The sequence below is a fragment of the Hydra vulgaris genome, chromosome 11 (assembly GCF_038396675.1).
Source record: "Hydra vulgaris chromosome 11, alternate assembly HydraT2T_AEP".
Lineage (NCBI taxonomy): Eukaryota > Metazoa > Cnidaria > Hydrozoa > Anthoathecata > Hydridae > Hydra > Hydra vulgaris.
Window position 1 is genome coordinate 5769904 of NC_088930.1, and position 12026 is coordinate 5781929.

General features: G+C 30.5%; 1 protein-coding gene across 1 annotated transcript; it reads right to left on the reverse strand.

Annotated features, from left to right (window-relative positions):
• Positions 1–4996: 4996 nt before the first annotated feature.
• Positions 4997–6116, reverse strand: LOC136086801 (uncharacterized). The gene is made up of 3 exons (XM_065809291.1): positions 5977–6116; positions 5218–5883; positions 4997–5129 (listed from the first exon to the last, which is right to left on the reverse strand). Exons 1-3 carry the CDS (start codon positions 6114–6116, stop codon positions 4997–4999), a joined length of 939 nt encoding a protein of 312 aa, XP_065665363.1.
• Between the last annotated feature and the right edge of the window lie 5910 nt (positions 6117–12026).

Consider the following 12026-nt stretch of genomic DNA (forward strand, 5'->3'; position numbering starts at 1 on the left):
TTTTTTTTTTTTTAAACATCTCCGCTTCCAACAAGGCCGCATGCAACCACTAATTAAAGTTGGAAGTTACTAGAAGAGAAAAGATGAAGATTGTAGGGCCAGTCAACGATTGACGGACAACCTAAAGGATTGCAAATTATATGAATCAGGAAAGCAAGATGAAGGAAGCGAATTCCAAAGAACTGATGTTCGAGGAAAAAAACTAGACAAATAAGCGTTTTTGGAGTACTTAGGAACAATCACAGAAAAATGATGAAACTTAATTAAATGACGAGTAACACGAGAATGTATTTTAGTAGATGGCACAAGCGACGCTAGCTCTTTAGAGCAGTGCCCATTATAGTATTTGTAGAAAAGAGGAAGAGAAGCAACATTACGACGATGTAATAATGGTTGGAGGTTGGCTGCAAGAGCAGGTCCAACTATGTTTACAATGCGTTTTTGCACCTTGTCTACAAAAGAAAGGGCATCATTAGAAAATCCGTCCCAGATATAGCAACAGTAATCCATACAAGGCCGGATTTGAGATTTATAGAGATAGAGAAAAGAATCCGAAGTAAAAAAGTGTCGAGCTCGATAAAGAGATGCAACCTTAGCAGATGCTAATTTTGCAACCGATTTGATATATGGTTTCCAAGAAAGGTTGGAAGTAAGAGTTAATCCTAGAAGATGAAGAGTAGATGACTCATCGAGTACATCATCGTTCATATATATAGGAAGATCTAAACTATTGCGATAAAGATTAGCTGAAAAAAATTGAGTTTTATCTGTATTGAAGTTACCAGCCACTGTGAGCCCCATGCTGTAGCAGAAGTGATATCCTTTTCAAGCTCAAATGCCCCCTCCAAGCAATTAGAGAGTGTTGGTTTCTTATCACGACAAGAATAAATGGTAGTATCATCAGCAAATAATGCCACCTTAGATGTGAGAATTTCTGAAAGATCGTTAATGTAAATTAAAAAGAGTATAGGGCCAAGGATAAAACCTTGAGGAACCCCTGAAGATACAAAATAAAAAGAAGAGTGCTGTCCATCGAGGACAACTTTTATGCTAGGATTGGAAAGGAGGGATTCAATAATCTTAAAGATATTGCCAAATACACTATAAGAAGAAAGCTTATGGATAAGACCAGCATGCCAAACTTTATCAAAAGCTTTTGAAAAGTCAAGAGCGATGGCCTTAACCTCTCCACCTTTATCTAATGCACGATAAAACCTATCTGTTATTACTGTTAGCAAATCAGCTGTAGAACGAGAAGATCGAAATCCATATTGATGGTCAGAAAGTTGTTAGATTCAAGATGAGAAATTAAATGTTTGTTAATTAAGATTCAAAAACCTTGCTTATTAAGTAAACTAATGGGACGGTAGTTAGACGAATCAGATTGCTCTCCAGAATTTTTGAAAATAGCGATAACAGATGCCGCTTTCCAGCAGGCTGGAAAACAAGACTCTGATAAGCACTTGTTGAATAGTTTTGAGAGTATAGACAACAGTTCTGGAGAACACTTCTGCAAGACAATAACAGGTATGTTGTCCGGGCCACAAGTTGTAGAAGAGTATAAGCAGGAAACCATTTTAGATACAGAAGTTGGAGTGATAAAAATGTCAAGCAATGGATCAACCTGTTTGTTTGTAATATCAGGTAGAATGAAACTAGTGGAATCAAGAGATGGTATTGATGAAAAGTTTTTAGCAAACAATTCGGCTTTGTCTTTAGGTGAGGTGACAAAGTTTGAACCATACAAGAGAGGTGGAAATAAATATATAAATCCTATTAAAGATTCTCCAGAAGTCACAAGAGCCTAATTTTTCAAATAAGATACGAGATTTCATGACTTGAGAATAGCGGGCTTTGGCGTTAGACAAAACCTTTTTACAATTGTTTTTAGCAGTAATAAACAGACGTCTATTTTCTGAAGAATTGTTTTGGTGATAAATATGGAAGTAACGGTTTCGATTGGCAATCGCAACAGGGCAGTGTGAAGAAAACTATGGCGGAGAGTGAGGCTTGATCTGTCGAGAAGGAACAAAAGATTCAACGCCAGCCTGAATCCACAAAAATATGTAAGAAGCACATTTATTGACAGGATGACGAAAGATTTCTACCCAAGGGCCATCAAGAAAATCACGGAAAAGAGTCCCAGTCAGCTTTAAGGTAAGTTTCTAAAAGGTACAATAATAGGGGGATTCAGGTGATGAAGAAGAATAAGATATTAGTTTTAGAGTGATCAAACTGTGATCAGAAGCACCTAAGGGTGAATGTGGAGAAAATGAGCACTGACTAGGATCAGAAACAAGACATAAGTCGAGTAGAGAAGGTAAATGATGAGGGTTGTCTGAAAAACAAGTTGGAAAGTTGACTATTTGAGTTAGATATTGAGGAAGGCAAGAGCTGTGAGCTTTAATGCCTGTAGAATCACTGACACTAGACCCAAGCTATTCAGAGTGGTGAGCATTGAAGTCACTGACAACACCTATATATTCGCTGATGGATAAAGAAAGAGGGCTTGATCAATATGATCAGAAATAACATCAAAAAGAGTGTTGTCTTGAGATGAAGGAGAGCGATATAGAGCAAAGAGAAAGGCGATCGAGTGAAGTGGTGCTAAACGAAAGCACATGAAATAATAATAATAAGACCTAATAATAATAATAATAGTCTGTGAATTCAAACCTAGTTTCATGATAAATGAGTGAATTCTTACGAATGTAAATGCCCAGGCCAAGCATGTGACTATTGGAGTCTTTACGAATGAAAGGAAGATAACCATTAAAATAAGATTGCAAGATGAGACTGCTGAACTCAAATTAGTCTCACAAAGAGCAAGTAGGTCTGGTGAACTTTGCAAGAGATAAGACTCAATAGAAGAAAAGTTGCTTCGAAGACCACCAATATTAGTGAATGATAGGTTTAGAGAACTTGGTGATGATGATGGTTTTTTGTGTTTTATAGTTTTTGGTACTTTATTCGTTTTTAAATTAGATTGAAGAATTGACTCAAAGCATATATAGTACTCAGAACACTGTTTAATAGCCCAAGCAATTGCCTCATTACTATTAATAAGCCCTAAGCCATAACAAAGGGCTCCAAATGTGGCCTTGGCAATGCACACCAAAATTACAAACGAGGACACCATTCATGCGCAACACGGCACACAACACGACAAAGAATTAAACTTTGATATTTTTCAGCTGTTATGGAATCAACCTCTCTGAGAGCTACCACAGAGTTCGGTAAACCTGACTACCAGCCGGCCTCAGAACCATAAAACTGAGTTTTAGAGCTGTACCCTTATTAGGAGATAATAGAATGAGTTGTCTAGTCATAAAAACAGAGACACAAGCAAAACCCATGCATCGAGTCAAGAAGGTTTAGCATTTAACATCCTTAACTGGAAACAATGTATTAAAAATAAATCTGCGCCAGCATAAAAGATGAAGAAGGGGTGCGAGGCTGGTCAACAGATAGAATCTGTTTACCCCTTATTGCTTCAGTATCTACTGGAATAGCTGTATTAAATGTTGCTTTAATTTGTACATCTATTGTTGACGATATTAATCTTTCTGATGACACTTTTGTTTTTGATGTTTACTAACATCAAAAACAAAAGTGGGTTTAAATCTTTGTAGTCAGAAGGAGTTATACTGCTGTGTGTGATCAATTATATCCTTCCATAAAATTTTTCATTAAACACAGCTGCATCTCTATAAGCTCTTGAAAATTGCTGATTTGGGAATGATAAATTATAATCAACAGCAGGATATCTTTCCTGATTAAGCATAATGTACATATTTTTCAAGTTGCAATGATCAAATATTGAACCACTAGCATTTTGGTCTCCATCCTTACTTGTTTGAAATCCAACAATAATATATCTTTTTCAGGAGATGTCTTTACGCTCAATCTCCAAGAAAATGTAGTAGATTGTGGAACAGATATAGTATCACACTGATGCGCGCGAAAATTTACTGGAAGTGTCACTTTTGATTCAATAAATTTATCAAAAATTAATCCTTTCTGCATCTGATGGTATCACATGTGGTATAAACAATGATATATTATAATTAACTTTTTCTGTAGCTACAGCAGCAAGCCTAAAACTTGCGTCATCATCACTTTTTCTTACAAGAGTTAGTGTATGTTTAAATCCATAAATAACTTTGTCGTAATCATCACAGAATCCAAAAATGTGTCTTAAAGTTACGCAAAATGAAAATGTTCCTTTTTTAGTTGGTTTCTGAATTATGCATGCTTGTCTTAATGCAAACCATGAGTTATTGGCAAGTACTGGTGTTCTTGCAGTATCTTTATACCGCAATTGATTTAATCCTTGCGCTAATTGAAAGTCATTTGGGTATTTAAGAATTCTTAACATTGTAGTTGCTTGACCTGTTTCTATATCTTAGTTTGATAATTGGTATGATATTTGACTAAATAGATGCATAACACCATTATTTGTAAGCGTTAAGTGTGAAAAAATCTTGTTGCTCAACGTTGATTCTTATTTCCCCAGCACTATTTAGATTCGTACGAGTCACTGGCTCATATTCATGGAATTCAAATCTTTCAATTCCATTATCCACAGTTGGCATTTCTGTAAAATTTAATACTTCGGAAGTTGTCATTTTATTTTTTTATATACAAAATAAAAATTTTTTTTTGATTGACAATTCTTAAAAAACTAATTATATAAAAAATTACGCAAGTCGAATTCCTTTTTTAACTAGATCTTCTATTCGTATGACATTTTCATTTTATACTTTTTTTTACTGATCTTATTGCAGACCCCATCATTATTTTATTTATATTTGTTGTTATATCATCTCCATTATTTTTTTTAGATCTTTAGATTATTTATTAGATCTGTAGATCCATTATTCATTAAAATTGAAGTTATTTCTCCAATTTTTTTATTAGCAGCAGTATTTGGTTGTGAAACTATTTTGAAGATGCTATATCAATTATTTGTTTTCCTTTTTCAACGGCGGCATTTCTAGCAGCTTCTTTCGCTGATGTTAAAAAGTTCTTTTCCTGCTGATTTAGCAGCAGTTATTGCAATTTTTCCTAATATACTAGCAGCCAACTGCTTCAACATAAATCTCTTATACTTTCGAATATACCACTTCCTTCAATAACATATTTTATTCTATATCTCTTATTATGAACAATTACCATTTTTTATGTACTATATATTTTTTTTATATTGCTTTATACTGTGAACTATTTATTACACCTTGTCGTAATAATTCATCAAAAATTGCAACAGCTTCATTTCTTGATCCAGTATTACCTGCTTTCCATTCAGCTATACGCAATTCAAGCATTTCAATTAACGCATTAGGATCGCTAGGAAGAATTATAGTTTGCATTCCTGTTCCTTTTGATTCACGCTTACCATTTTTTTCTTTTATATCTCTCCAAATGGGAGCTATTATTTCTCTGTATTTTCCACTCCAGGATGACTTTGGTTTGTATGGGTTTTCAGTTGATTGTATTAATATATTTTGATAATTTTTAAGATCATTTTCAATATATATTGCCTTATTAGGATTAAACTTTGTTATCAACTCCTGAAGACCAGGAGTACCATAATATGTTTCACCATCAATAATTATACCATTATCATTAATATGTATCGGCTTTTTTCCAATATATAATACATCATCTTTAGAATGTATTCCAAATGTAGTATCTATAGATTTTTTACTACTAATATACATTCTTAGATAAGATATACTACTAATATACATTCTTAGATAATCTGTTGAAATTTTTCCGAGCTTTATAGCTTTATTTTCTTTATGAGAAGGCAATAGTTCTTTAGAATCAGATTTCATTATCTCTCTATTTGCTTGCTTAACCATTAATACAGGATGAGAACTTGAAAAATTGAGTGCAAATTTATTAGCTTGATCTTGTAATTTAGATATGTTTTTTTTTATTCCATCTTGACTATCAATTAATGGCTTCTACAATTTTTCTAAGTCTGACTGTAAATTAGTTTCACCCATCTTTTCATATAAATTGTTCTGCCGTATTCTTTTTTTAGTATCTAAGAATTCTTTGACAATTTTATCTCTTTTTTCAGGATCTTCAATTTTTAGAAATGACATTTTACTTTTTTTATAAGGAATATAAAAAACACGCATAACGGGTGACAACTAAAAAAAGAGACTGGATTTAAAGACACATATCTCTTTAAAGAAGTAAGATAAAACAAAAAGGAAAAATGTTCTAGAAAGTATTTTTATTCTAGTTTTTAAATATACAATCAGTTGTTTTTAATTAAACCATTTCTTCTGACTTTATCAACTAGGCCTGGTATAGGCTGAGCTAGGCTATGTATGAGCTCAATATCAATTTTATTAAGGCAATACTTGATTCTAGAACGTAATTTTTCAAGATTTTCTGCATGCCAATTATTCTTGTAGACAAGGCCTTTCAAAATACTCCAAAAATTTTTGATAGGACGACATTCTGGCAAGTTTGCAGGGTTATCCGCTTTCTCAACATAATGCACGTTTTCCTTGTTTAGGTACATGATTACTGTTTTTGCATAGTGAGATGATGCTAAATCTGGCCAGAATGCATATGCACCATCTGAATGATACTTATTGATAAATGGAATAAGTCTCTTCTTAATACATTTGTTTAAATAGATTTTTTGATTTACTGCCAGTCCACTCCGTACAAAATAAGGTTGAGAAATTCCATTATCAGAAAAAGCAATCCATAGAAGTAATTTCTTTTGAAACTTTTGTTTTGTTTGGTATTTAACTGTAGATGGAGTAGATTTTACATCACTAATATAAAATATATCATTTCCATTGATACTGGAGTGATTTAACGTGAAATAAGACTCATTGTCAATGATTGGTTTACGATTTTTGAATTTCTGACACAATCGACTGCACTTAGTTCTAGCTGCTGCTTTTTGCTGGTCAGAACGTTTTGGAATCGTCATTTTTTTTCTTGATTTAATATTTGTTCTTTTTTTTAATGTTTTACTAATGTGTTGCTGACTACAGTTGAACTTTTTAGCTGCCTGTCGTTGAGAAACTCCGTCTTTATGGTCAAACATGAGTTTGAGCCTTTCAATGTTTGTCCTGGTCATTTTTTTAGCTTTCACTCCACTTCCTTGAACTCTTTGGTACCCAGATTTACTTTCAGCACGTTTAATTATCTTGTTGATAGTACTTTTAGGTATATTCTCAACTTTAAAGTGGTCATAAGTGAACTTTTTACCAGCATTTTTGTAATTTAAATAAAATTCATACACACGTTTTCTAATTTCTTCTTGTTTTGAATTAATTTTTTTATTCATTTTTCTATAAAAAATAAAAACACATAAAATATTTAAAAACTAGAATAAAAATACTTTCTAGAACATTTCTCTTTTTTGTTTTATCTTACTTCTTTAAAGAGATACGTGTCTTTAAATCCAGTCTCGTTTTTTAGTTGTCACCCGTTAAATCGTTATGTTTTACGTTTTATGTTGTACGTTTTATTTTAATACACTGTTTTATGTTTTTACGATTATATTTTTACTAAATCTGTTTTTGAGTATATTAATTGCTCCATCTCTTCCTTGTTTAATTAATGATTCTTTACTTTGTTCATTAATTAATTCTTTTGTATTTGTTCTAATTTGTTTAAGCATGACTTTAAATTTTTCAAGTTTACTAAGTATTATTTTAAGTTCACTTTCATTTATAAATCCATCTACTAAAGCTTTAGAAATATGGTCACTTATTGTATTTAGTTTTGAATCAGCAAGTACTTTAATCTTTTCATGCTTTTCTGCTTTTAAATTTAATTTTTTATTAACTTGCCCTCCTATTAATGATAAAACACCTGCTACTAACGCTACACTCTCACATGCAATAACTAATAGTGCCGCAACTATTGGTGATAAAAAACCAATTTAAACAGTTCCAAGTAACATAGTGCCTGCTAGTAGTGCATTATCAATTGTTGAAATTATTTTTACAGCTCTATGATACTTTTTACTTAACATATTTCTCTTTTCTCTCTCACGCTCTATTTCTTTTTGAATCAGGCTAATTTTATCAAGACGAAATATATGTCTACTAATAATCTCATTTTCTTCATTAGGTGCATTTGGAAGATTTGGGTATATTTTATTATATTCCATTTTTAATAAGTAAAAAAATTATTTAAAAAAAAATATTTTTTTAAAAATATTTACAATAAATTAACAAAACATAAACATCTCCTTTTTTAATCAATGCGTCAGAATTAGAATTATTAACAACAATATCATCAACATTATTAACTACAATATCATCAACAGTCTCTGATATTACAGAGTTTTGTAAACTTAACATTTTTAATTTAAGTTCTTGTTTTAGTGAAACTAACGCAACACCTTCATTAACTACTACACCAAACTTTAAAAGAATATATTGATGTGATAAAGATTTAATTGTAATGTCATTGTGTGCAAATATTTCATATTTATTCTCATTTATTTATACTGAAGGGTGCTCTAAATCTTTGTGTACCTTAGAATGTACTTTAAGAAGTATTTTGAGAGGTTTATCTGGTTTATATTTGTTTATAAATTTATGTAATGGCGGATTATTACTTGACATTTTATTATACATGTAAAAAAATTTTAAGAAATCAGAGAATCATATGCAAAAATGGAATATTAGCAAATGGTGAATTTGGTCCTAATAATAAACCTGATCCTGTTGATGTAGATTCATTTCCATTACGTAAGTACAATCCATCACTTACAGGGCCTCCTTTACTCCATGGTCTCAAATATAAACCGTTTCCTGCAGCTGTCATTTTAATTCCTTTTCCATTCTTTTTTAAGTACACAACACCCCTTCCACCAATTTTATCAACCATAGCTAATCCAGCTGCTGAACCTACTCCTGTTAATAAACCTGTTGCAAGTGCTGTAGCAACGCTTGATTATAAAAATCTTCTAGCTGTACCAAGTAAAGGAAAAAGTGCTTTAATAAATCCTCCCTCTTTTTGAGAATTATTAGCTAGTTGTGTTTTACTTAAAGTAATTATTAAACCCGTACCTTTTTCATATGCTCTTTTAATTCTATTCAATTGAAAATTTGTTACAGCTTATACATGTTTACCATTGAGATCTGAATGTGATAACTTAATGCTAGCTCCATAGCCATCTTCAATTGCTTTTTTAAGTTTTTCTAATTGCCCTTGCGAAACATTTATTTTAATATTAGTATATTTACTCATTTTTATATACAATATAAAAATTATTTTACTTCTTTTATATGAAATGTAATAGATTTTTCTCTTCGTAAATTCAAAAGATTTCCATCTTGATCAAGCAATTTATTTTCCATTTTTGGTATTAATGGTTACTGGTAAATAAATTAAGTTATACAACTTTAGAACAATTTTATATCCAGGACCTACAGTTGGGAAAAATGAATATATAATTTATCAGTTCCTCCATTTTTATACGATAACTCTATTATATCACTTGTAACACGTATACTATTAACACTTAATATATTTACTATATTATTTGATATATTGTATCCTGCTGAATATATTCCACTGTCAAAACCAAAAATAGTTCTAATTGAATTTAAAGTTGTAAAATCAACTTTATAACCAGTTGCAATAGTTAAAGCTGGTCTTAATGTATTATTATTTCCTTCAACTGTATTATTTGCAACTCCTCCACTTGCATCGCCATTTCCTGTCATAATCATTAGAATATATTTATTTATATCATTAATTTCATAATATCCATCTGGAATGTTTATATCCTTCCAAGTTGCTCCATTATCTGCGTTAAATTCAAAATTGTTGTTTAAAGAATTAAAATAAGGAAAACTAAAATATGTCTCTAAACTAACTAGAGCCATTTCTTATTCTCTATCTTCTCTAAGTGTAATAATAGGAGCAAACTTTCCAACAATAATTTCTCTTATACTCTTAGGTAACAACTTATTATTATTTTTCTTATTGTTATTTACATTCCATGATAAATCTATAATATCCATTTTTTTAATTACTATATATAAAAAAATGTACTATGTTAAATGCAAAAACAAAACAAATACACTAAACTTACAAAACGTTGTAAGTAAAAACGATAGAAATATGCAAAAAGAAGGAGGTGATATAGTTGGTTCAATTAATTCAGCAACAAGTAAAATAAAACTACCGTGGTCAAAGTTTCCAGATGAAATGCATTTACCTGGTGTGAACTTTGCAGGTCCTGGTACTAATTTAGACGAACGATTAACTTATATAATATAACGCATATAAAGAATGGAGTAAACCTGTAGGTAGAGTTGATATGCAGCTTACCATCACGATCTTGCTTATAAATACTTCAATGATACAGCAAAGATAAATTTAGCTCATAAAATTATGCTAGAAGAAATGGATACTATAAAAAATCCGACAATACGTGAAATAATTGAACGAGGTATTATAAAACCTATTATATCATCTAAAACAAAGTTTGGGCTAGGTGTTGAAAAAAACTACCAACGATCAGTAAAAAAGACAAGTATAAAGAATTGAAATGGACTGACAAACTGCAAACAAATTTCATAGATCATTTGTAAATCATTTCAGAAAAAGAAAAGTTATTGTAAATGGAATCGATGAAATATGGGCTGCTGATTTAGTTGACATGCAATCTTTTTCCAAATTCAATGATGGTATAAATTACTTATTAATGGTGATAGATGTTTTTTTAAAGTACGTATGGATTGTTCCATTAAAAAATAAAACTGGAGTTGATGTTGCTAATGCATTAAGTAAAATCTTTAAAGAAAGAAAGTGTCAAAAAATGTGGGTAGATAAAGGCTTAGAATTTTATAATAAGCAAGTTGAAGCGTTAGGTGTTGAATTACATTCAACTGAAAATGAAGAAAAAATTTCTGTAGTTGAACGTTGGAACAGAACAATAAAAGATAAGATTTTTAAGTACTTTTCAGTACTTTCTACTAGAAAATATATTGACCTTTTAGATGAAATGGTAAATAAATACAACCACACAAAGCATTCTTCAATTAAAATTTCATCAAATGAAGCTAGCGATAAAAAGAATGAAAATATTGTTTGGTTAAATCTAAATGGAAATGCACGATCGGAGTCCGTAAAACCAGAGTTTTCAATTGGTGATAGAATTAGGATAATTAAAAAGAAGGGAACGTTTGAAAAAGAATACACACCTAGATGGACTGAAGAAGTTTTTACAGTGTCACAGATTCAGTTCACAGATCCACCAACATATAAAATAACTGACGATAATAATGATGAAATACAAGGTACTTTTTATGAACAAGAAATGCAAAAAACTGATCAAAACATATTTAAGATTAAAAAAGTCAAAAAACAAATAATTAGTAAAGCGGTATGGATATCCTGAGTCGTTCAACTCATGGGTTGATAATAAAGAATTGATAAGTCTGTAAAATTATTTATTTAATAGGATATGTTTTCTTTTATGCGTAGCTAGATTTCATTTACGCTTAAGCTATATTACATTTATGCGTAGATTTACGTTTATGCATTGATTTCACTAGTGAAATCAATGAGCTATAGCTTAGCTTTCATTTATGCTTAGATTTCAGTTATGAAATGAATTGATTTCATAACTTAAAAAAATTTAAAATTACAAAATTTTTTTATAAAAAAATTATTTTATAAAAATTAAAATTTTTGTTAGCTCATATATTATAGTTATGATGTAACCATAATATATTAGTATATTATGGTTATTTTACTATCATTATTTTATTTTTTTATATTCTATTTCAGCTTAGAAGTTATGGTTGAAGTTATAGCTTAGATATGATAAAAAGTTATGGTTATGATAATGGTTGAAATAAGTTAGGAAATTATGGATAGTATGATGGTTGAAATGAGTTAAAAAATTATGGATAGTATGATGGTTGAAATAAGTAAATAAATTATGGATGAAGTTATAGCTTAAATATAATATGAAATTATGGTTAGATTTATGTTTAAATTATTTTTGGCCCAGA